Source organism: Penaeus monodon, chromosome 13 (genome assembly GCF_015228065.2).
Source record: "Penaeus monodon isolate SGIC_2016 chromosome 13, NSTDA_Pmon_1, whole genome shotgun sequence".
Lineage (NCBI taxonomy): Eukaryota > Metazoa > Arthropoda > Malacostraca > Decapoda > Penaeidae > Penaeus > Penaeus monodon.
Genome location: NC_051398.1, coordinates 46915087 through 46941602, shown reverse-complemented (window position 1 = coordinate 46941602; position 26516 = coordinate 46915087). Strand labels below are relative to the sequence as shown.

Genomic DNA, 26516 nt, shown 5'->3' with positions numbered 1-26516 from the left:
TCCCTTTTCCCTTTTTTCCCTCTCCTCTCTCCTCTCTTTCCTCTCTCTCTCTCCTCTCCTCTCTCTCTCTCTCTCCTCTCTCCTCTCGCCCTCTCCCTCTCTCCCTCTCTCTCTCTCTCTGAGAGAAAGATAAGGAAGGTGTTGTATAGACTCGGGGTGAGCTTGGGGGTGTTGGGGGTGGGGGTATGGGAAAGGGGTGAGGTGGGGGTGGGAGTTGGTTGATTATGGGGGCGGTTGTAGCAGGCTCTGACAGGTGTGCTGCGGCGTGCGATTGTCTCGATTGGGTAGTTTGGTGAGGCTGGTCGGAATAGCCGGATTTTGTAAAGGAAGAGGGTGACAGGGAGGGAGAAGAAAGAAAGGGGAAAAAGGGGGGGGGGGAGAGGGAGTGGGAGAGGAAAGAAGGGGAAAAAGAGGGAGTGGGAGAGGGAGAGGGAGAGGGAGAGGGAGAGGAAGAGGAAGAGTGAGAGCGAGAACGAGAGCGAGAACAAGAACGAGAGGTGCTAAGAGATTCCAACGATTTAGACGATAGGATTTAGACTTCGATGGTGAGCCTCGGGACAGTTAATGTATGCGCGCGTGTGTGCTGTGCGGGGCGGCGCAGAGAGCACCGGTTTTGAAAGTTGGCTCGATCGGCGCTGCGTGTTTGCGTACCGTCGCCGCCCCTGACTCGTGCCGCCCATTGAGACAGCGCAACAGTTAACCAGTTACTCTCGGGAATCTGGGCCACTCATCCCCCCCCCCCTCTCCCTCCGCCCCTCCCCACTCGCTCCCCTCACTCTACTACTCATTCTACGGCTCACTTCTCCTCCTGCCTCGTCCCGTAGCTCCCTTTCCCCTCCCCCCCCCTCCCCTGTCTTATCCCGCATAACCCTCCCTCTCCCCCTGCTTCATCCCGAACCCTCCATCTCTCCCCATGTGGATGGGCACTCTCTTCCATTCCCTCTCTCCTTGTCTTCTCTTTCGTCCTTTACCCTCCCCTTCCCTCCCTCCCCATGTAGATACGCACGCGCTCTTTTCTCTTCCCTCCTCCATTCCTTCCTCCCTCCTCTCCCTCCCTCCTTCCCTCTCTTCCTTTCTTCCTTCCCTCCCTCCCTCTCTTCCTTTCTTTCCCTCCCTCCCTCTCTTCCTTTCTTCCCTCCCTCCCTCCCTCTCTTCCTTTCTTCCTTCCCTCCCTCCCTTACTCCTTCCCTCCCTCCCCTCTATCGCTGTGGCCCGGTCATTTGCCTGATCGTATTTTCTTTATTGTATGAAGCAGTATGCAGAGAGGGAGAGATTGGATCGAAAGTCTAGCATCGTTTTCTGTGTCTAATAACATAAGAGTTTTGTATAGCACCCGCTGGGAACTCCTTCCTTTGAATTGAGAGGTTGAGCGATTTCTTTTCTGTCTCTCTCTCTCTCTCTCTCTCTCTCTCTCTCTCTCTCTCTCTCTCTCTCTCTCTCTCTCTCTCTCTCTCTCTCTCTCTCTCTCTCTCTCTCTCTCTCTTTTTGCCTTCTCCGGGACAATGTGAGTAATGGTTTCAAAATCGTTAGTGAAAGGCAGATTTCACCGGAGTTATCCCAGGGGAGTGGGGGTGGGTGGGGGAGGGGAGGGGGAGGGGGAGGGGGAGGGGGAGTTGAGGCCTTTCCTCATTTTATTTCTTAATTCTTATGTTCGTTTTTTCTTTCCTTTCTTTTTTAGGGATTGAACTTTTTTTTAATGGTTTTGGGAGCGAGCGATGTCGCAAAATGGTCGATCTGGTTTTGTTATTCACGATCGTAAGATTTGATTACGTTTCAGCCAAGATCAGTATAGCATATAGACCTTGGTACTGGCGGTCTTGAAATTGTTATTATTTTTATTTTTGTCATCATCATCATCATCATCATCATCATCATCATCATCATCATCATCATCATCATCATCATCATCATCATCATCATCATCATCATCATCATTATTATTATATTATTATTATTATTATTATTATTATTATATTATATATTATTATTATTATTTTATTTTATTATTATTTATTGTTATTATTGTATTGTTATTTATTGTTATGTATGTATTGCTATTGTATTATTATTATTATTATATTATTTACTATTAATTATTATATTACTATGTATATGATTATATTTATATTATATTACTATTATTATTATTATTATTATTATTATTATCATTATTATTATATTATCTATTATCATATTATATTATCATTATCTATTATTATTATTATTATTATTATTATTATTATTATTATTATTATTATTGTTATTATTTTCTCCTCTCTCTTACTACTACTATTTATATTGTAGCATTATTATAGATTAATTGGATCATTACAGATCTTACCTTTTCGGTGTGTATTTTTTGTTTATATCCAACGAGCCTTGTCACGAATAGTTAGACCAGCGAGAAAGAGATCAGGTTTCGAGATTCAGGGACAAGGGGAACTAGTGCAGGCTGTGATGATTCGAATCAAAACTCGCCTCTGTGTCGGATTAAATATTCTGTTGTCCGTTGCATCTCCCGGCGCAAGATCTGGGATTTGGTTGGATATCCCAGCATCTTGGTGTAAGAGGGAGGAAGGTAGAGGTGTGTGGTACGGATTGTGGTACGGATTGTGGCACGGGTTTTCCCTGGAAGACTCCCATAATGCAATCGGTCGGCTGTATCGCAAGGGAACCAGTTTCTCTGCGGGTGATGCAACCGAGGCAGCCGTTGGAGCCAAAGGGGCTTCGTGCGTAGAGGCCGCGCGGAAAGGTCAGCGCTGCGGGCGCCCATACGCCGTCAGGTGGGCACACACGAGACGCACACGCACAGACACGTACACGGATACTCACGCACGCATTCATGCATACGCGTACACATGTACTCGGACGCGGATGCGGACACACAGGCACAGGTACTCACAACATTGGCACTCAAGCGCGGGCACACGGATTCGCACACGCATACGCACACGCATACTCATACTCATACTCATACCCATAAACATACACAGGCACATACGCATACGCATACGCACACGCACACGCATACACATACATAATATAGTACTTTACAATCTTACCCGACAGCGGAAAGTTTCTGGTTATATATTCCAGTCATGAAAAATAGCACGAGTGCAGTGATTGTGGATTGTCCGTTAATTAATCCGTCGCTCCGTGAAAGAAATTTGGAATAAGGAAAAAAATATATCGACCTGGGATAGTTTACAGGTCCGCGACGTTCCTGGAGAGAAAGACTTTTTCGTTTTTTGTTGTTGTTGTTTTGATGAGTTAATTAGTTTATTTAATAATTATTATTATTTGTGTACGCGGTAGTTCTGGCGAAATCCAGTTGCCACGCAGTGCAGACTCATCGGGGGCGGAGCAGGGGGGGACAAACCCCTCGATGGTTGTAGTCTGCGGATCTTGGTTGCAATGCCCACTGCTGTTGCCGAGACGCGGGCCCCTTGCTCGTGGCGGGGATGCGGGTCTGCCATTAGTAATCAGCGTCTGCCGGGGAAGCGGTGGGGCTCCGCATGTCAAAGCTTCCTGCCGCTGTTCCTTTGTCTGGGCGCCGTGGGGGGAGCTCCGTGCCGATGTGGGGCGGGGGCGCGGGCGGATGTGGGGCGCGGGCGGGCTGCTGCCTCTTCGTCGCCGCCGTCGTCGTCGTCACCTTCGTGTTGTTTGTTGTTTGTTGTTCTTCTTTTTCTCCTCCTCCTCCTCCTCCTCCTCCTCCTCCTCCTCCTCCTCCTCCTCCTCCTCCTCCTCCTCCTCCTCCTCCTCCTCCTCCTCCTCCTCCTCCTCCTCCTCCCCCTCCTCCTCCTCCTCCTCCCCCTCCTCCTCCCCCTCCTCCCCCCTTCCTCTCCTTACTTTCATTCTTTTTCTTCTTTGTTTCTAAAGCATCTACCTCTACTACCGTCGTCTTCGTGTTCCTCGCCTTCTCTTGTTTCTTTCCCCTTCCACGAGTAGGGAAAACAGTGTGGGAGAGAGATGCCAGCGGAGCAGCGACCGCGGGAGAAATCGCGTCCTTCGCTCGAGGTCCCCAGGAGTGGCATTGTAGGGTCTCCCCCCCCCCTTCGAGTGACGTTATAGGGTATCCCGGAGGGTGAAAGCAGTCCTCTTTTTCCTCCTCTTGCCTTCCTTTCTTGTCTTCCTGCTCCTCCTCCTCCTCCCCTTTTTATCTCGTCTTTCTGTTTCACTTGATGTTTTTTTTTCTCTTTCGCCATTATCTGTCTCTCCTTCTCGTCTTCCTTTTTTCACATCTTTCTCCTCTCTCATCCTTCCTCTTACTCCATCTCTTCTTCTTCTTCTTCTTCCATCTCTTCCTCCCCCTTCTGTCCTTCCTCTATCTCCACCTCCATCTCTTCCGTCTTCCTCAACGTCAGCATTAGCGTTCTTCCTCCTTTCTTCTCCCGCCCCTCTTCCTCGCATCGCTTCGCGTCGGCCCGGGCAGCGACTTTTCGAGGTTGAAGTCCTCCTTCCCAAAAAAGAAAGAAAGAAGAAAGAAAGAAAGAAAGAAAGAAAGAAAGAAAGAAAGAAAGAAAGAAAACAATCCAGTGTCACGTTATTCTCCCTCCCCCTTTTTCATTTCTGACTTCCCCCCCTCCTCTCCTTTTACATTTGTGGCTTCCCCCTCCCCTTTTTAATATTTTTGTTTATTCCTTTCTCTCTCTCTCTCTCTCTCTCTCTCTCTCTCTCTCTCTCTCTCTCTCTCTCTCTCTCTCTCACTCTCTCTCTCTCTCTCTCACTCCTCTCTCTCTCTCTCTCTCTCTCTCTCTTTCTTTTACATTTTCTTTCGCATTCCCTCTCCTTGAGTGTGAAAGTTTTTTTGTTATTCTAGTTTGTTTTTGTTTGTTCTTGTTCTTGTTTGCATTTGATTTTTTCTTGTTTTTGTTTGCATTTGATTGTTCCGGTTTGCCTTTTTGTTTGTATTTTGTTTGCTTTTTATTATTGTTTGTTATTAGTTTTTTGTTATTGTTTGTTATTTAGTTTTTTGTTATTGTTTGTTTTTGTTATTGTTATTTTGTTTTTGTTATTTGTTTTTGTTTGTTTTTGTCCGCGAGTGTGGTTCTTGCGAGGCGGGTTCCTTCCGTGCCGCGCGAGGCCGAGTCGGGTCGCGGGCGCTCCTCTCGTGCCTTCCTCCGGGTTTCCTGTCTCTCTCTCTCTTTTAATACTATTTTGTGGTTTACTGATGTTCTTGTTCTCATTAATTCCTTAATTTGCTTTTTTTTTTCTCTCTCTTTTTTTTAATCCCCTTTCATGAATATTTGCGTTCAAATGAGAGAAAGAGAGAGAGAGAGAGAGAGAGAGAGAGAGAAAGAGAAAGAGAAAGAGAAAGAGAAAGAGAAAGAGAAAGAGAGAGAGAGAGAGAGAGAGAGAGAGAGAGAGAGAGAGAGAGAGAGAGAGAGAGAGAGAGAGAGAGAGAGAAAGAAAGAAAGAAAGAAAGAAAGAAAAAAAGAGAGAGAAAGCCAGAGGGAAATAAAGGAGGAGGGGCGGAGGGCGTGCGGGCGTGCGGGGGGCGAGCGTCCCACCGGAGCAAGGAAGCCGTAAGAGGAGACGTCCTGCGGCCGCCCTTCCTCCCTCGGGGCTCGGCGGCGCCCACCCACCTTGTCCTTCCTGGCGCTCGCGTTTCCGTCTGTCCCTTGCGCCTTCCCTCGTCCCTTTCTGTCTTTGTCTCTTTCTCGTTCGTTGTCGCTTTCTCGCTCTTTGTCTCTTTCTCTTTTTTTTGTCGCTTTCTCTTTCTTTGATCCTTTCTCTTTTTTTTTGTCACTGTTTTCTTCTTTCCCAGTCGCGTTTTTTCCGCCGTCTCTCCTTCGGTTTCTATTTTTTGCCGTTCCGTCTCTGTTTCCCATGTCCGTGCGTGTCTTTCCTTTTTCTCTTCTTTGTTTCCCTTGTTTGGTCTCATTGTCTTTACCTTTCGCTTTTTCGTTCTTCTCTCTTTTTCAGTGATCGCTCTCCTTCCCTTTCTCTCGCCCCCTCACTTTCCCTCTCCCGTTCCGTCTCTCCTTCCCTTTCTCTTTCTCCCCCCCCCCCCTCTTCACTTTCCCTTTCCCGTTCCGTCTCTTCTTCCCTTTCTCAATCCCTCTCTTCTTCCCTTTCTCTTTCTCTCTGCCCCTCTCCCATTCCCTCGCTTCTGCCCTTTCTCTTTCTATCCCTCTCCCGTGCCCTCTCTTCTTCCGCCTCTTCTTCCCTTTCTCCTGTTCCTCCCCCGAATGACCCTGTCGCAACCACTTAAACGTCGTTGTGGCTCGCTGCGTCTTCCATTTTCCTTGATAGATATTAGCATTCGGCTCGCGTCCCCGCCCGTGCGATCGTGGGCGTCCGGGGGCGTCCGGGCGATCCCTGGGCCTCGCGAGTAAATAATCAAGTCGGCGACAACCGTAGAAGGGGCGGTCGAGGTCGGGAGGGAGGGAGGGAGGGAGGGAGGGAGGGAGGGAGGGAGGGAGGGAGGGAGGGAGGGAGGGAGGGAGGGAGGGAGGGAGGGAGGGAGGGAGGGAGGGAGGGAGGGAGGGAGGGAGGGAGGGAGGCAGGCAGGCAGGCAGGCAGGCAGGCAGGCAGGCAGGGAGGGAGGGAGGGAGGGAAAGCAAGTCGCGGGCGAGTTAGGAGTGGGTGGGAGGGGGAAGGGAAGGGTGTGTGGGGATGGAGTGGGTGGGTGGGAGTGGTTGGGATGAGGGGGTTGGAGGTGTAGGAGAAGGGGGATGGGGGAGGGGTTAGAGGTGTGGGAGAAGTATAGGGATAAGGATGGGGAGGGAGGGTTGCAGTAAGGGTTAGTGGGGTTATAGAGAAGGGGGTGTAAGAAGATTAATAAAGGGAGGAGATAAGGGGGAGAGGGTGAGGTAAGGGTTGGAGATGCAGAGAAGGGGTTGGCAATTGGTCGTGGGAGAGGGCAGTGAGGGGGGTGGGGTGACATAAGGATCACGCGTGTTGAGAGGGATGGGATGGGGAGGGAAGGGAGGGGAGGGGAGGGGATGGGGGAAGGAGGGGAGGGGATGGGGGGGGAGGGGTGAGGAGTGGGGGACAGGGAGATGAAGAGCATTTGAGAACAACTGGATTGCTCTTTCTGGTGTTTTGCATATTTTGCCATTTTTATTTTCATCGTTTTTCTTGGCTGTAAGCCCCATAGTGTACTTCACCTGTTCAAAATCAAAAGCTGCAGTAGTACTACTTTCTTTATTAGGCCCCTGACTTTCTCCCCTCCCCCTCCCCATTCCTCCCTTGTTGCTCACAAATACTCCAACCCCATACTTGTTCTTCCCTGAATGTCCCCATTTGCATGGCATTCATCCCCTTGTTGTGTTGTGCATACCTCTGAGATCTTGGTATCTCAGTCCTTGTCCACTTGCCGCATGTCTCTTGCCTCGTTTGCCTCTCCCTCTTTCTCTTTCTCTTTCTCTTTGCCTTCCCCTCACCCTCCCTCCTTATACTCTTCCTCTCCCCAAATTTCTACTTGATTTGCATTTCTCTCCCTCTCCCTCTCCCTCTCCCTCTCCCTCTCCCTCTCTCTTTCCCTCTCCCTCTCCCTCTCCCTCTCCCTCTTGACCCACCTTCTCCTTGATTTGTCCTTCCCTCTCCCTCTCCCACTCCCTTTTTGCCTCCACCCCCCTCCCTATCCTCCTCCACCACCATTCTTTTCAGGGAAACCCTAATCTGTCTTATCCATATTGAATGTTTAGATTTGCATACATTGTGTGTGTGTGGGGCGGGTGCTTACACCTGTAGGACTTTGCTTTGTATTGTTATTTGGTATTTACTTGTTTCCCCCCTTCTCTCATTATTTTTCCTTTTTCTTTACTGGTTAACTACAGCTTATAGCATTGTCTGTTAGATGCCACAAAAGTTTTATTTTTTGGGCGTTCATTTTTGTCATGGAATTTGCGCCAAGAGAAGGGACAGATTTATTAAATTTTTTATTTAATGTAATATTTCATTTTTATTTTTATTTACTGATAATACTGCATAGGTAAATATATACATAAGTATTGTAACATTAATGCTAGATTAAAAAGCTATGCTGTAATACATAGAGTGAAGATCCTTTCTTTCTGTTTGTTTTTTATTAGTATTGCTCCTGTTTCTTGTTTTAATTCATCTGGTGTAATTTATACCATTGACTGAACATTTTTCTTGTCTTTCCTTTTGACTGAATTTTTCTCTTTCGGCTTCTTCACAGAAGGTGGACCCGGAGCTGATCTTCACCAAGCAGGAGAGGATCGGCAAGGGCTCCTTCGGCGAGGTGTTCAAGGGTGTGGACAACCGCACAACGCAGGTGGTGGCTATCAAGATCATTGACCTGGAAGAGGCTGAGGATGAGATTGAGGACATCCAGCAGGAGATTATGGTGCTGTCCCAGTGCGACTCCCCATACGTCACCAAGTACTATGGGTCCTATCTTAAAGGTGAGGTGGGGAGGGGGGGGTGTTTGATGGGAAATGGGCAGGAAAGAATGAAGATTTGGTAAACTGTGAAGTGTTGTCATGGTGAAGTTGGTGATGTTAATGGGTAGTAGTGATGTTAGTGATGTGTTTTTAGCACTGAGATTGTTGTTTTATTGATTATAATTAGGTATTTGATTGTTGTACAGGGTTTCATAATTGTGGACAAGGAATTTGAAGTGTTTAGCCAGTCTTAGCTAGTAAAAGGTGTAGTTTGACCTGCACTTAAATGTGGATAGCTTTACATTACAGTAGTGTTAACAAAAATTTGAAAATCATTTCAAAATGAATATTTTATTCTCATAATATGTTACCTATCACATTGTTCTTTGAGGTGTATGACAAGAAAATAACAGGAAAGAAAGGAGAAAAGACCTGGAGATCCTGATGTCACTAAAACAAATAGATTTAGTAACCCTGGTAGTGGCATAAATTGCTTGACACTGTAATTCCAGGTCTCCTTGTTGCTTACATGGCTGGGGCATTATGCAAGCATGACTGTATAAGTGTAGTCAGAGATTGCCACATCACTACCTGTGCAATTTGGAGTATTGTTGTTTTGGTATTTTCCTCACGGAGCTAACTGTCTGCTGGTATTGTCGTTTTGCTTTGTCATGGTATTGATAGTTTTTCGTAGAATTATAGACGTGTTTCAGTGCAATGCTTGATTAGAGTAGGGTTATTTTGGCATAAAAGGACCCTTTAGGGAATCAGTTTCAAAGGAGATTATTATTTCTGGACTAACACAGACTTCCCAAGCAGCAGTTGCACCAGAAAATATTTAATTATTATCTTCATTACTCTACCAATAGTCTTTGTAAATTGCATGAACAGAGTATGTATAGCTGATACATTTTTCTTTTGGCATTTTCATTTACAGCTGTTACAGGGAATGTTTGTGATGTCAAGTGTGATTTCTCCTTTTTACTCCTTGACTCATTATTCTCCCACTTTCCCCAGTGTTGTAGTTGGGTTGAAGGCTTAGGAGACAAAAGTGAGGACTTCTATAGGCCTAGTTGTTCAAAAGCTTGTCTCGTTCATCTCTTCTCCATGAGGCATAGTATTTTTGATAACAATGGAGTATTATGATGATAATGATGGTACTTTGGTGATTGTGTGATAGAGGTTAGAGTAATGAGGATGATTATCATAATTCTGGAAGAATGGTATTATTGAACTGTTGGTAATGATAAAAGGTGTGTGTGTGTGTGTGTGTGTGTGTGTGTGTGTGTGTGTGTGTGTGTGTGTGTGTGTGTGTGTGTGTGTGTGTGTGTGTGTGTGTGTGTGTGTGTGTGTGTGTGTGTGTGTGTGTGTGTGTGTGACAGACAGACAGACAGAGACAGAGATTGTCTATCTGATTGTCTCGATTGATAGATAAATAGATAGAAGTAAATTGATTGATTGATTAGACAGATATACAGATAAAGACATTTAGATAGATAAACCCATTGATGCGCTGATGGCATGTATATGATATATTAACTTTTCTTACACATACTGTATAATTTTCCACAACTCTTTATACATCAAAGAGTCAGTTTGTAGGCCCACTTGATATTGTACTTTTACCCAAATCCTTGAATTGTTGGAAAAAAAGTGTGTATTTTTGTTACCATTAGTATTGTTAATAGCATTTTAATTGTATTGTTGGTAATAATTAAAGTAAAATATGATAACAGTAATAATAGTATTAGAAACAAAGACTTTTTTTTCAAAAATATAAGGAATAAGATAAACAGACTAGGTCCAGTAGGCTTAGTAAATGGCTAAACAAAATTGACAAGGAAGAACTAGGATAGATTAACAGAAAAAGTTGTCGAGAGGAAAATTTACTTTCCTGATATCATTCCCTCAATCCCGGTGAACAAAAATGTTAATCTATAACCTCCCTAACGTCACTCCACAGGTACGAAACTATGGATTATCATGGAGTACCTTGGAGGCGGGTCTGCCTTGGACCTGATGAAGGCAGGGAGTTTCGAGGAGATGCACATTGCTATCATTCTACGGGAGGTGCTTAAAGGTCTCGATTACCTACACTCGGAGAGGAAGCTCCACAGGGATATCAAAGGTGGGTGTAATAAGCAGCTGGAAGATGTCGATTTTTTGGTTGGATTGATTCTTTAGCCAGTTTGTATAATTTCTTTTTTGTGTGTATTTGTTGTGTCCATATATTGTATATTGGGGAAAGTGCAGATTTTAAAGTAATTTTAATATGTTAGGAGAGTTTTATTCCTGTGACAAATTATACCGCAGAGAAAAATGCGAACTAAACTATCAGTTATATCCATACTCAAACTTTACAGCGGCAAACGTGTTGCTAAGTGAAATGGGAGATGTAAAGCTTGCTGACTTCGGTGTGGCTGGCCAGTTGACCAACACGACAAGCAAAAGAAACACGTTTGTGGGGACTCCCTTCTGGATGGCTCCGGAGGTCATCAAGCAGTCTGCGTATGACTCCAAGGTGAGGCTTAGGGGCGTGTCTTGTTCTCTTTAGCTTTTCTATCCTCTTTATTTATTAATCTTTTTTTATCTACTGTTTTTCTACCTTAATTTTATTTCTACTTTTTTCCTAATCTGTGGATTTTCACCATATATTTTAATATTTTTGATTTATATTTTGATTTAATTAATTGATTTTATATATATATATATATATATATATATATATATATATATATATATTTTTTTTTTTTTTTTTTTTTTTTTTTTTTTTTTTTTTTACTTTAAGTTATAAGAAATATACACCTTTCAGCAATGGATTACCAAAACAGGTATATCATGAACTGAAAAACAAACCGTAATGACATTGCACTAAAACCCTCCGAACCAGCATCTGACCCCCCCTCCCTCTCACCCCATAGGCAGACATATGGTCCCTGGGCATCACGGCCATAGAGTTGGCAAAGGGGGAGCCGCCCAACAGTGACCTCCACCCCATGCGAGTCCTCTTCCTCATACCTAAGAACAACCCACCGCAACTCACAGGGAACTACAGCAAGCCTTTCAAAGACTTTGTGGAATCGTGTTTGAATAAGGATCCAGAGAATGTAAGTGTTTGGCCGTGGTGGTTGAGGGAATTCTAATGATTTTCATTTGTTGAATAGGGTGTGGAGATATTTTTCTGTTGGGGAAATTTGGCACAAGAACAGTCTTTGCACTTGAGAATACTGAATGGTCATCATCATTTGCATTATTCTTATTCCTTTACAGAGACCAACAGCCAAAGAATTACTGAAGTATCCATTTATTCGGAAGGCCAAGAAGAATTCCTACTTAATGGACCTGATCGATAGATATAAGTCGTACAGGAAAAACTGCACAGATACTGATACAGATTCTGACCAGTCAGATTCGTGAGTAAAATTCTCCTTTCATTGTCTTTAGCCCTGGAAAATGTAGACATTTAAAGAAAGAATGGTGTAGGTCCCATTTTTCACATTGCATATATGTATAGATTCTAAAAGAGCCCTAGGGGTTGGAAAGAGTGTGAAGTGAATACCAGACTGACTGATATCTCTTCTAGGGAGGACAGTCGACAAGAGAGCGATGTGGAGGACCCTGCATGGATCATGACGGTGAGAGAGCACCCTGGCGGCCTCTCTCCCACAAGCATACAGGAGGTCCTACCCAGCAGCAACACTTCGTCACCTCTCTCCTCAGACCCTCCACCTCCCTACAACTCTGTGGCTGCATCTTCTATGTCTTCCCTCTCTCATTCACCTCCCAAGGAGAACAATGGGGTTCTGTACAGAGGAGAAAAGACATCATCTCCGGTAAGTTCTTGATTTTTGCTGGAATGGTTTGCTTTGAGGTATGGAGGATTTGGAGAAAGTTTGTGGTTGTCTGGATTGACATTTATAAAAGGCTTTAATGGATGTTTAGTTATATCAGACTTTTTCTTATAGCACTGTTCCATTAGTGAATGTATCCATGTTTCAAAATTTCCCCCAGACTCGTCCAACTTCTGTGGCACCCCCACCGCCCAATGAGAATGAGAAGCGAAGAGAGGCTCGCCTGTCTGAGCATCGAACGTCCAGAGATATGGAGCTGTCCCCTCGATCAAATGAAACCCACACCAATGGAGATGACCGGCGCCTCTCCAGGGAAATGACTGATATGAGAATTGACCACGAGGACCACAGGAATGACATCAGCGACCGTCCAGACAGAAATGATTATAATGAGAGGAATGAGCGGCGTCACTCCCGTGAGGCACACCACCCCAGAGACAACAGGTCAAGCATAGGTGACATCAGGCGGCCAGATCATCGAGTGCCCTCTTCACACCCACAGTCACCGCGAGCCACATCCCCACTGCCCACGTCGAACACCCTGGTTGATGTGGTACTGCCGCTCATGTCAGAGGTAAGGAAAATCTGTAAATGGCCCTCAGATGTGTATACTTTTTTATTGATGAGTCCCGGCATTTATTTTGTGGGATATTGATAATGATTCGCAACTGTTTGTTTAGATGTGTTACATGTATTTTACTTTGCTGCAAAAATTTTTCAGGGTGGATTTATACTATAGATATGTGGATTTGATTTTGCTTTATCAATGGACATGAGTTGCAGTTTTTTCAATAATTTTTTCAGCTTCAGCGACGCCACCGACACTCCAGTAGAAGTGGAGATCCACACCGCACAGATGCCATTGAGGAACTCAAATCGGCTTTCGAGACAGCTGAGCGGTCCAACCCGGGGGTGACAGATGCATTCATACGGGACCTCTTTTCCAAGCTAGTTCCCAACATGACTGAGACCAAGATAAGGCAAGCTCACGACAACCTGACCCGGTGAAGCCAGGGTGGGAATATTGTGTAGGAGGACCACATGAAGCCCCCTCTCCCCCAGTACTTGTTGCTTGTTGGTGATACTTAACTTTTCATGTGGTGTGGAAACAGCTGGATGATGCAGATAGTTATGACCAATTTGATGATATGACTGGAAAATTGGAATGTGGTGCAGGTGGAGGAGAGAGAGAGAGAGAAAAAAAAAAGGTAACAGTGAGGGAGAGAGATTTCCAAATGTGTCTCTACCCTTCTCATAAAGTCTCTTTTTATACTCAGTGTCAGCAGGTTAATTTTTAAAACTTTTTTTGTGCATTTTTTTTTTTTTTTCTTTTTTTTCTTTTTTTTTTTTCATTTGCTCCCTCTACCACAGTGAACATTTGTGTGCTGAGGCGTGCTTGGGTGCCCAGGGGAGTGTTGAGAAGATAGTGGTAGGAATGATGGCTTAGGAGAGTGAAAATGCAACGCAAGTGTAGGCAAGTGGACACTGCCCTCGGAATAGGTTTGGGGGGTGGTTGAGTGGTGGCAGGGACAAGTTCAGATCTTTTTAGTTTGGTGAACTTTTTATCAGTGTCCTTACTTTGGAAAAAAACAAAACAAATTGGAAAATGAAAATCCGTACATACATACAAAATCTGCAAGATGATTCAGAGATCTCCAATGTCATCGGGGAAGCTGTTCCATACAGTAACATGAGGAGCGTGGCATTGTACATAGTTCTGACCTCAGTGCCTCACATGCAGTGTCTTGAAGGGTACCCACGTGCGGGTGGGCTCACGAAGCACCCACCTCCCTGGTAATGGTAATTATCTATTTTAGGTTGTTCTGATTGCAGAACAGGAAAGTGGAAGTTTTATGTATTATTTTATTTTTATTTTTTTTCTCTTGTGATTTTTTTTCCCCTTTTTTTTATGATTCCAAATCACATGGAACCAATGATACATTTTACGATTAGCAAGAAGAGGGCCAGCCTCTCACCTTGCCTTGTACTATACTAGTGTATATACCCGTGTACGTCAGTGAATATAGGTGTGTTTGCAAGATGTACATATTTTCCCTATTATGACCACACTAAATCAAATCTAGTTTGGTTATTGTAAATGAATTACACACCTCTCCTGAGCCATATCAGTAGCTATTGACTGTAATTTGGTATTTGTATATTTCCCAGGTTGAGTTTGTGGTTTGGTTTGTGTCCTGACGTCAAACTCGCATTTCTTTCTTTTTATATTATAGATGCTTTTATTTGTTTCTTTGATTTGATTATAATTATTATCATTATTTTTATTATTACAATTTATAGTTTATTATTCAGTTTTTATTGGTATTAACTTAAAAAATTGGATTAGCAGAATTTAGTCATAATGAAGAAAATCATTTATGATTTTTTTTTTCTTGTTCTGTTATTTTATTATTATTATTGTCGTTTTCAAAATCAAGAGCTTTCACAAGATGACATTCTATTTGTCTCTTGGTTGAGGATTTATGCCTTATTTACAACTACGATGGGGCACAAGATGATTGACTTTGTCCTGTCTCTGCCATACATCCTTTTGTGATACTTGCCCGTTTTTAGTAGCCAAAGATGTTGCTATTTATTCTTGTTATTATTGGACACATTTCTTCTCTTCTAGTGTCAAAGACATTGTAGGTTGTATTCAATATTTAATTGATTTTTATTTTATATACTGCTAATGCAAGTCTTTGCCTTAGTGAATAATGAGATATGAAAACAAAAACAAAAAAGTAAAAAAAAAAAAAAAAAATCCTTATGCAAAACCAACATTCCAGTAATGGTGATTTTCTTCATTCTAAAAGTGGATTTTCTCTTCACCTAGTCCTGCCTTGGTAATGTCACGTGTTTGTAATTTTATTTGCTCTTTGTTTGACCTTTTTTTTTATTCATTCAATCATTTTATTTTGTACAGATTTAAAGGAGATTAAAAGTTGAGGACAATTTGCACTTCTTTTTTTTTTCTTCTGTTTGTGTTGGTGTTATTTCGGCCACTGTCAGTGTGGATCCCTCCTCCATATATGTATATGTATATGTATATGTGTATGTATATGTATATAGATGTATATGTATATATGTATATATATATATATATATACATTATGTACATGTATATGTATATGTGTAGATAAGTACATGTATATGCATATGTATGTATATATACAAGTTTGCATATGTATGCATTACTGTATATCAAAAACAACCAAACAATAAAAGTATTATTATTTTTTTTTTTTATTTGGGTCTGCCTCTTTGTCAGTACAGTTGTGGCTGAGACAGGAGTTGCTTTTGTTAAAACACCTAAGGCTTTTTTTTTCCCCTTTTCCCCTTGCTTTATCCTCTCAGATCTTGTATCTAGTGGTATTCTGCCAAGAGTGTTTCTCCTTTATTCTTTTAATGTGTTTTTTTTGAGGCTATGCTCAAATTGGTAAGGAAAAAGAAAGAAAATGGCTTGGATATCAGACTCCAGTCATGGAAATCTAGATTAATATAAATGTTCACAGATTGTTATTTATTTATTTATATATTTTGAAGATTGCAGTATTCTTTTTTTTTTTTTTTTTTATTCTCATATGTATATTTGTGTATTGTGTTTATTTCTATAAGGGCAGGGTTTTTTTTTCTAGATGTGAATTGAATACATGCTGTGAAACCTTCTATTGTTTTCTGGACTACATCTGTTCAGCCAGACTGGCTCGTACTGCAGAGGAGCTGTAGACCTCCACCAGACCTGCTTCCTGTTCTCCACAAAACAGTAGAACCTTGCATTGTAGTGCTTCTTTCTTTCTCGCTCTAGTTTCCATCTCTCGTCAAAATAGTCTGTGTGTTCTGTTCTATGGAAAGTGTGCACAGCCTTTCATCAGGTTCTGTGAACTTTGATTAGTTATGGTTGTCATAAGCCAGTCAGTTGGTAGACTTTGAATTTAGTGTATGTTTCCTATTTGCTGTGTTAGTGTGTGCGTATTGTAGTGTCCAGAATAGTAGATTTTTTTTTTCTGAGATATAAAAAAAATAAAAATAAAATAGTGGTCTACTAATAGCACACTTTGGAGGTTCTGCTGTCTTGTATAGTAGGGTAGCTTGTTTGGATTTTTTTTTTTTTTTTCTTTTTTATCTTTTGTATGCTTTTTGTTTGGTGAATCATGCAGTGAGAGTTAAAACTGGCTTTAGCCCTCCCATATTCGTTGAAATGTCCTGTACTTACACGAGTTGGTTATATGTTTAATGGTAACTGAAAAATGATTTTTAGGTTTTTCAAATAATGAACAATTTAAGCTTTTTAAGTTGCTGATTTTTAGCATTTCATACAGTCTGTTCAGATGAACACAAATTTTTGATTCCATCTTCCAAGTTTTTGCCTTCTGGGATTATTCTTAAGAAATTGTTTATGTAAATATTAGTGGCCCTTGCTCCTGTTAATGCCAATTATTGTAAGTAAATGATTTATCTTGTTGTAGGGAGGACTTATTTTGTTTAGCAGATTAGTCCTCTAATCTTGTATGTACAGTATAATGGTTGATGAATTAATAAATCTAGTAGAACTGAATTAATTGTATTTTTTTTTCTTTACCTTTTCATATGACTCCAAAGAGACATGTCCAATATTTAGGCAAGTTCAGGCAAAAAAGCAATGATACTCTACCAATATTTGGCATATTTTGCTGATGTTTTCAAGGTGCAAAATATATACTTTGATCTGTTGATCCCAGAAATAAAGCTCAGTTTTTTACTCTGAATTGAATTAAGAGTAGACAGTGATTGATTGATTACTGTACTGATGTATCCTACCTGCATCAGATTGTATGATGGCACATCCCGTAAAAATTTAGGGTGATTCCAAGCCTGATAATGGAAATTAGAATAATAAAGTGTTACACAGTAAAGACAAGAACTGCACAATTCATTGCCCTAACATTAAACACATCAACCATTTTAGTTATCTCTGGAGATATATTTGGTATTATACAGTCAATCTTCCCAAAAGAAAAGAACATGCATGAAGGAAAATAACAATCCGTAGGACATGCATAGATTGATCAGACAGAATCACTGATCTTACAAAAGTGCAGGTAATGGTTAAAAGCAAAATAAATGTGCTAGGCATCTTAGGTCATGCAGCACTATAGGAAGGTACAGTACAGGGTAGTGAAGGGTAGTTATTACTATACGTCAGCTATTCAGATTAATATTAAAAAGGTTAAAGATGGGTAAAGGAGTTGCTGAGTGAATGAGTTAAGGTAGGGTTAGGTAAGGAGGTTGGATCAAGTGTATGCATCTGAGGAAGGAGAACAGGTTGTCAAAGCAGAAAATGAGAGATTCTGTAAGGATGTCTGACATGTTGGGAGGTCAGTGCAGGGAGGATAGGTGAGGGAAAGCAGAGGTAAAGGCTGCATCAAAGTGTAGACAGGACAACTGAATGTGTGGAACCGAAAGAGGGACATTACATAGGGAACATAGGGGTGGATCAGAATGTGACATCAGATAGGAATGTGTTAGACTGGTGAGGCCAATACGTAAACGGCAAGAGCTGTCTCCCAACACCTGTTCTGGCGAAATGGAGCTGACCAGAAGGAGATTGATAGTTTTACAGTACCTAACTTATTACTGCAGACACTTGACTAGAAAGATTGCCATCTGTTATACAAGAAGGTCTTAAAGTGGGGGTAATAATCCATGACTGGAATACGTGAAAAACGTGGTTGGTGTGATGTGGACATATCGGCGTACCTTGCTAGAGTGTCTGCTAGTTCATTGCCAGGGATTCCAACATGGCTGGACACCCAGCAAAAAAGTGCAGATGATAGTAAGAAATATTGATAATTACTATGAAAATTGGTCATGTTAATAATAATATTAAGTGGTAATTTAATTAATGGTTATTATAGACATTTAAAATAACAACCAAAAGGTAGGAAGCAAACCCATATTTTAACATGATACATCTGATGAAACATGGGAAAAAAGCTAAAATAAAATCCATATAAAAGAATGAAGACAGACAGCTTTTCTTGTGTTGCAGTGGTCTGCAAACTTTTATCAGTCCTATGCTACTCGAAACTATAAATCAAGAACTACATACGCCTTCTAAAATTTCCTTGCCTTTCTGTCTGGCCTTCAAAGTGTACATATTGACTTACACAGCAGTGAATTGTTAAGAAAATAAATGTGCTACACATCTAAGGTCTTGTAGCACAACACAGTAGTGAATATTCTAATGTTATTGAATTGTACAAATTTATTATCTACCTTTATATGAAAAAATAGATTGGATAAATGCAGCACATGACTTTATGATTGTATTTATAAAGTAAAGTGAGTGAGGATGAGTGTTTTTATAGATATAATTTAGATGGACCTGATTTTCAATAACTCTAAATCTTACAAATGATCACTTCATAAATGAGACTGAAGCATACTTTTGGCTTCTTGTCTCTTATTGCTGTATACGCTCCTACCGATGTATATAAAATCGATGTGAAAGAGGCGTTCTACGCCAAACTCGCATCTGTGGCAGACGATTGCCCCCGGCGAGATATTCGCATTGTTCTGGGTGACTTCAATGCGGTATCCGGCTGTGACCGAGCTGGCTATGAGATGTCTGTCGGCTCCCATGGCTTGGGAGCTGATCCCAGCAGCGAGAATAGCCTCCTTCTCCGGGACTTTGCTAGGTCCCAGAAAATGAGGATCTCTGGCTTCTGGTACCAGCGCTCCAACCCGCATCGCTGGACTTGGTACAGCGATACGGATACAGTGGCCAAGGAGATCGACCACATTCTTGTTAGCACGCGATGGAGGATCCTCCAGAACTGCAGGGTTTACCGGAGTGCCGAGTTCTGTGGCACCGACCATAGGCTGCTTGTGGCTACCCTGCGGGTCCACTTCAAAACTCCCCGTCCCTCCAGTGGCCACCCTAAGGTGTTTCACTTGGACAGACTAAGGGAGGAGGAGTGTGCCCGTGGGTTCGCCATGGCAGTCTCTGACCGATTCCCAGAACCCAATAACCTGACGGACCCAGTTGCTCTGTGGGAGTTCTTCAAGAGCGTAACATTTGAAGCAGCTCAGGAGTTCATTGGCGTACGCCCAAGGACAAGGCAGAATTCCATCTCCCTGGAGACATTAGAGGCAAGGCTCGGCTGAATGGGAATCAAGTCTTGCGTTGTTCCATGGTGCATAGGGCTCGGACACTGCTGAGAAGGGACAAGGAACAGTCGAAGGCCATTTCTTGGTAAATGACCTTCGCCCTGCCTACCAAGCCCTGAGAAAACTGAACCCTAAGCCCTCCTCACAGATGACTGCAGTCTGATCAGCGGATGGACGGATCATCTCAGATTATGTTGGGGTTCGTGAACGTTGGGCTGAGTATTTTGAACAGTTGTACCAGGGGGACCCTCCAGCGGTTAGCTTGGATGCAAGCGATGTCGCAGTGCCTGTGCCGGACTCACCCATCAGCGAGGAACCTCCTACCCTAACAGAGTTAGGCTGGCGATTTCCAAGCTGAAGAGTGGGAAAGCTGCAGGCATATGTGATATCCCTGCTGAACTGCTAAAGGCTGGGGATGAACCTATGGCTCGGGGCCTGCATACAGTCCTGACTGCCATTTGGCAGTCTGGTACCATTCCCCGACCTGCTGAGGGGCGTGGTCATCCCTCTCTGGAAGGGGAAAGGGGATCGTTGGGATTGTAGCAACTACCATGGCATTACACTGCTCAGCATACCAGGCAAGGTTCTCGCCCACATTCTTCTGAAACGGATCCGCAACCACCTACTGAGGCACCAGAGACCGGAGCAGTCTGGATTTACTCCTGGCAAGTCCACAATAGACCATATACTAGCGCTTCGAGTAATTGTGGAATGCCGTTATGAGTTTGGTCGTGGGTTGCTCGCAGCCTACATTGACCTCAAGAAGGCGTTTGACTCAGTGCATTGGGAATCGCTATGGGAGATCCTGAGGCTCGGGAATTCCGTCACAGATGATTGACCTGATAGCAAGCCTCTATACTGGTACTGAAAGTACTGTAAAGTGTGGTGGGGGTATGTCAAACTTCTTCCCTGTTAATTCAGGGGTGAGGCAAGGCTGTGTCCTTGCACCAACACTTTTCAACACTTGTATGGACTGGGCAGAGCTACTAGCCAAAGTCAGTGTGGAGCGACACTAGGCAATATTAAGGTCTCAGACCTTGACTTTGCCGACGATGTTGCCATCCTATCTGAGTCCTTGGAGTCACTTGTGGCAGCTCTTGATGCATTTAGCAATGAGGTGAAGCCCCTAGGCTTAGAGGTCTCCTGGACCAAGACCAAGATTCAGGACTTTGGGGGCCTGTTAGGGGAACCCGTTCAGTTGATCCATGCTTGCGGCGAGGACGTTGAAGTCACAGAAAGTTTTACATACCTTGGTAGCGTAGTCCATATTTCTGGGTTGTCAGACCAGGAAGTCAGTAAACGGATTGGTCTGGCAACAGGAGCCATGAACTCGATCAAGAAGAGCATTTGGAGGTGTCGGTACCTATGCAGAAGGACCAAGCTGCGTGTCTTACAAGACCTTGATACTGCCAGTTTTGCTCTATGGAAGTGAAACCTGGACGCTATCCAGTGTCTTGGAATCTCGCCTTGATGCCTTTTGTAACAAGTCCCTTCGCCGGATCATGGGGTACAGTTGGCAGGACCACGTGTCCAACCGGCGGTTACACCGTGAGACTGGCATGGGACCTGTTACTTGCATAATCCGGGATCGCCAACTCAGGCTATATGGCCACCTAGCTCGCTTCCCCATGGACGACCCTGCCCATCAGGTTGTCTCCCTGCGAGACAACCCTGGGTGGAGGAGACCTGTAGGACGACCTAGGAGATCACGGCTTGGGCAGCTCGATGAGACCTGTCGCGAAGAATTACAGATGGGCCATGTGCCTGCCTGGAGACTTGCCTCGAGGGATCCTCGTGGCTGGAAGCAAAGGGTGGATGCAGCCATGCGCCCCCGTTGGCGTTAGCCCCTTGATGATGATGATGATAAATGAGAGTAAGATAAAGGAGGTAAGATTTCAGATTTTATTATATTGCTTTTCCTTTGTACAATGTATGTGATTTTATAGAACAATATGTCTTTACATTTAAACATTACCTTCTAGTTTTACCCAAGCAAAGTTCTGGGGCAACTGACAAGGTAATAATAACTTGTCTGTATACAAAGTCTCATCGCCTATTTCATCATTGGCACGGACAAAATAAAACATACTGCTTAAAAGAATATGTCTACTCTGAAGTTTGCAATGCTAACTTAATGCTTTTCTGTCAGGTCAGTATTCTTACATGTTAAAACTTATGCAAAAAAAAATATTTAGGATACTTCATCCACTGACATAAATGAAGTGACTATTCCTGGGTAGGCTTAATGATTCACAGTCAGTCTATGAATACTGTACATATCACTGTGTTCCAATTAAAACTATCGAGGAATAACATATAACTTTGTTATAATAAAATTTTATATTTAATACAAATAACATATCACTGATCACTTATATCTAAGCCTTAAGCTACAGGTTTGCACTGTAAACAATAAATTTCTGCTTGGAGTATACAAATAAAATTGTACTTGAGTTGGAAGAAGTAGCCTTTGGCCACAACAGTAATCCACAATGACAAATAAGATGTATTTTGAATGATGGTGAGAAGTTGTCCATTAACAAAAAGGCAAAAAGAAAAAGAAAAAGAAAAAAAGTCACTGGTGTAAAAAACTAATCATAATGATGATAATACTTTGTACATATCTATATAGTTTGACAAGGATTTCCATCTGAATTCAACTTTGAGCTGAAGCCTGCAACTTTTGTTAATTATCAGCATTCACACTTTATGCCTGGCACGTGAATGGACAAGACCATGTCTGCTGTTTATTGACCGGGGGAATCTGGAAAAATATATATAAAGCCCTTTGTCTTTAATACAACACTTTGGCAGCTTTAAAAGCAAAAAAGCCCAATGCAACTTCTCTCCCCTACAGAAAGACTTCAACTCTTTTCCTTCTTACGAACACTGCGCTTGCTACTGTACTTTGTCATGATCTCCACAATCTTGCCCTTGTGCTCAAAAAGCTTTTCCATCTGTGTTCTTGCCTCAGTCATCTGGTCCTTTATAATCTTGGATCTCTGGATGTTGGCCTTGACTAGCTCTGACAACCTATTGATGTCTTTATCAAAGTCCTGGAAAGAAGAAAGAACATTAAATCTAATCTTACCTAACCCCTTGGACCCAGATGATGTGACCATCATGTCATGAAAAAATTTGGCTGCATGACAGGTGAAGTGAACAATACTGTCATGGAAAATTTTGGCTAGGGGCCAGGGTGACAGGAATGACTCCATGAGTGCACAAAGCTCTTGGAGGATAATTAGACTTAGTGGGTATTTAGGGCATTACTCCTATTGGCAAAAGAGTGTGGAATGTACCATCCATGTGCCATGACTGGAAGGGCACTGGCTTCAGGGAGGATACTGATCCTATTCCTGTCTCCCCCTTGATGAGTGGTGCAGGTTGTATTACAGAAAAAAAGACAACAAAATGTTAATTATTGTTATCATTATTGCACTGAGTTATAGACTACCTAGTGAAATGATGTGGCATATGTGCAGGGAAGAGTCTATTACCATCTGGATACATATCAAATGACAAATCTAGACATTGGAAAATGTCAAAAAAGTTAAAAATGAGGAACAACATAGCAAAGGGGAGTCAAAGAGTCAACAACAGACGAGTGTTTGTGTGCGCCTGGCCTATAAACAAAATATCAGTGACAATGCCCACTCAAGTAAGCTTAGTGCCTGTATTTTTAGTGGCATATGGGCAGTGAAACACCTGGATCCAAAAGGTTAACAAAATACGTTTTCTTATGTACTGGTTAGTTGTGTCTTACACTTCTGTCCAAGGTAATTTTTAGATATAATTTTAGAGATAATAAATCTTATCACACAAAGACCATGTCAACAAAGATGAGAGGCCAGCAAACAATACCTTGTATGGCTTTCTGCCATGCGTTCTCTTCTCCAAGGACGTGAGCAGCAAATGCAGACGGTCAACCACATCAGACTCGAGCTCTACAAGGTCATCCACTTGCCCTGAGAGGTGAACAACCTACAAAAAAATAAATAAACAAATAAAAATAAATAAATAAATAAAATAAAATAAAAATAAAACTTCTGAAACAACCACAAATCAAATGCTCAGAGACAGAGAAAGACCAAACTGGAAAAGAGGTTCAATTTATTTAGAACAGAAGCTGCTCTTCAAAGTACTAAGAAAAATCTAAATCTAAATACTGCTTTATAGAGGACTAAAGATCACGTTTGTCTTTCCCAACTTCCACAATCTCTTTTAAAATTAATGGCCACAAAGAGGCCAAGAAATACCACCGACTCACCTTCCATCCATTGACCCGCTGCAGAGCCATCTTCTGGTTGGCTATTTCATTGACAGTCAATCTCCTCTCGTCCTTGGGCTTGACATCCGTGTGGCGCACAAAGTGGTTGTGCCTCGGCTTCCACGTCTGTCGGAAACTGCTCAGGAGGGACATGGTGGGGCGGTTCGTTATGACGACGGTGGCGTTGACGGCACTACTGGCACTGGCTCCCCCTAAGCCCCCTCCACTCCCCCCATAGCTCCCTCCACTGCTGCCCCCACCTGGCTCAGACCATCCCCCGCCCTCGTCTTCGCTTCCTTCCAGGTCTGTAACAAGACACAGGCTCTACACTATTCCGTGGGAAAACCTCATAGTATATTCCAAGCCTTAATACCACCAGAAAACTATATAAATAAAAAGGTTCTCAGATATACCGATTTCACAGAAGCAAACTGACCGTGATTGTCCTCTGCGATCTCTCTCTTCGTCTTCTTTACCGGCGGATGGTCAAGGTCATCCTCGCTGGACCGCGCCTCCTGAAGCTCGTTCCCAGTCCTGCAGGAAAGTGAACATTTAGGAATAGAAAATTTTAAAAAATCTTAATGTTAAAAAAACTTTCACTCCTCTTCCACCTTTTCCTATATTTTCCTAGTATGCAGAGTTTCCTAAGCACACAATGAAGTCCCTGATTACATTATTTTGATTGATGTATTGTTGCTGTAACCATTTTCTTGGGCTTTTTTTCTTCTTCTTCTTCTTTTTTTCTTCAAAATATGACAAACTGCTAGTCATTTTTCAAATTCTACTTCACTTACACATCAATTATCATGACGTTTTGCATGATACAACTCCCAAACATTTCCAAATAATTCTGAAAATAGTCATTCAAAGCAAAATATTTTGCTATCAGAATTATCAGAATTAAGAAATTTAAATCTCAAATTCTAATAATATCTTAAGCATCATTTTTTATACTCCAGACAAGCTATCCTTTTCTATTTTTTAGTTTTCAATTCTAGTTTTAAATAATATGTATTGTAGAATACTCCTTTTCAATTCACTTTGACTAGACATAAAAGAGAACAAATGTTATTAGCAAAAGGATAGGGTATCTTATGAAACTACCTGAACTCCTATCCACAAAGAGCACCTTCTTCTATAGTAAAATGAAAAAATTATCAAATAACAACATAAATATATAAACAAACATCTACACATATGCACACATACAAAAGGTTACTCCTCCAGCCACCCACACACATATGGAATACAAGGGTTAATTCTAACAGTTCTAAATGATGATAATGATGATGATTCATTTTTAAGAAAAGCATTCAGACTTATCACTACATCAACAATTTCCTATGTTTGGTTACAGACAACAGATGCTGTATTTCCCTTTTGTGTTTAGGAGGCAAAAGAAATGACAAGAACATCAAGATACTCACAGCTGCTGCTTTCTGGGCTTCTTCCTGGGTGAGAGGCCATCAGCCAACGCCTGTGAGGCCCCGTGCATGCCTGTGACAGAGAGGTGGGGCTGCGGCACGTTGAGTGTGGTGGTGACAATGCCGGTGGTGAGGCCAGCCGAAGTCTCGCTCATGGAGCAGAGCACAGGCTGGCGAGGGAGGACCACCGTGGCGTCCTCGGGGGGCTCCTGCTTGATGCTGGGGGGTGTCCGCAACTCTGCGCTGTTCCCTGTGGCGGCGCCTCCACTGCTGCCATCCAGCTCCTCAATTTGCAGCCCTGATAAGGATGAGTCTTCAGAGCACAAGAATGGCCACAGTTAGTACCACACGGCTCACAGTACAAAAGCAGGCAAGGTTCTAGCTAGTATGAGTGCCATCACACTGCAGGTAGCTCACCCCCCATAAATGATATTCTCCACACCCATACACAGAGAGGCATTAAAGAAGCCACAGCATACCATTAATTGCAAGCCCAAACATCAGTAATTAACATGGCAGATGCAATTAAACATTTTCCACATCCAATGTTAAACAAAGCACAAAAATAAAGACAATCAATTGCTGTATGGCTATATACATGCATGGAATTCATAAGTTCACTGTCTCAAAGGGATGGATGGGAAAGGAGGAGCAAAAAGTGAGAAAAAGAAGTGAAGAGAATAGAGAACAGATCAAAACATAAAGAAAAAACAATAATCGTAAACAAAGATCAGCTCCTTGGCCCCAAAGCCAGAAGAGAAATGAGACACGAGGCATCATGTTTTATTACCACATGCAAGCAATTTCAATTGCATTTTTAGCCTAGATATTCCCACCATACTCACCAAGACTACAAACAAGTAAAGAATAAATGCACTGATGTATAAATAAAAATAAAATAATGAAAAACAAATGAACATTATGCTGTATTATCAGTAATGTCTAATTCATTTCACTAAAGATCAGCAATGAAGCATCTGTTAATCAATCCACACACTAACAACCAGTTGTTTGGTAACAGGTAAGAACTCTGTCCTGACCATTCTATTTTTCAAAGCAGGTAATTCTCAAAGCTTGATAAACCAGCAAAGAAGGAAGCAAGCAAACACGTTTGTTGATGACCACTGCAATTCATCTGCACTTATCTAACAATTAACAGATTTCAATGAGAAGGGGAGGAAGGGAGAAAAGAGTAGGGGAAGAGGGAGGAGACAGCAAGGATGGAAAAGAAAAACTAGAAATAAACAAAAAGATAAGAAAAATTCTGACAGAGAGCAAATGCCACACAGGGACAAACGAATGCTACCTACCAGGAGAGGAATTGGCTGAGATGGTTGTCGAGCCTGACGATGCATTCCCATTCCCTCTGGAGTCTGGGCGTTTGGGGGAGGGTGGTGAGGGCATGGGGAGGCACAGAGCGGCCGTGAGATTCTTGGCGGCTTTGAGGGGTGTCCTGTGGTTTGAG

The 26516-nt window shown here is 42.6% G+C and overlaps 2 protein-coding genes across 3 annotated transcripts in view; one reads left to right on the top strand and one right to left on the bottom strand.

The window, feature by feature from the left end:
• The window catches only part of LOC119580387 (germinal center kinase 1-like), a 44143-nt gene extending 27380 nt beyond the window's left edge, over positions 1-16763 (top strand). The window contains exons 2-9 of the mRNA XM_037928512.1: positions 8150-8375; positions 10318-10482; positions 10718-10875; positions 11276-11461; positions 11625-11767; positions 11938-12187; positions 12366-12779; positions 13010-16763. Coding sequence (XP_037784440.1) covers positions 8150-8375; positions 10318-10482; positions 10718-10875; positions 11276-11461; positions 11625-11767; positions 11938-12187; positions 12366-12779; positions 13010-13213 — 1746 coding nt within the window. The 3' untranslated portion in view covers positions 13214-16763. The remainder of the gene's footprint in view (positions 1-8149; positions 8376-10317; positions 10483-10717; positions 10876-11275; positions 11462-11624; positions 11768-11937; positions 12188-12365; positions 12780-13009) is intronic.
• Positions 16764-21245: 4482 nt separating this feature from the next.
• The window catches only part of LOC119580386 (histone deacetylase complex subunit SAP130-A-like), a 14789-nt gene continuing 9518 nt past the window's right edge, over positions 21246-26516 (bottom strand). Inside the window, exons 13-18 of one of the 2 annotated variants that reach the window (XM_037928511.1) lie at positions 26362-26504; positions 25055-25349; positions 24064-24161; positions 23628-23932; positions 23222-23341; positions 21246-22413 (exon numbers count right to left, since the gene is read on the bottom strand). In XM_037928511.1, the coding sequence (XP_037784439.1) occupies positions 22222-22413; positions 23222-23341; positions 23628-23932; positions 24064-24161; positions 25055-25349; positions 26362-26504 (1153 nt within the window). In that variant the 3' untranslated portion in view covers positions 21246-22221. Of the gene's footprint in view, positions 22414-23221; positions 23342-23627; positions 23933-24063; positions 24162-25054; positions 25365-26361; positions 26505-26516 lie in introns of both variants that reach the window. The other variant, XM_037928510.1, reaches the window with a different exon arrangement.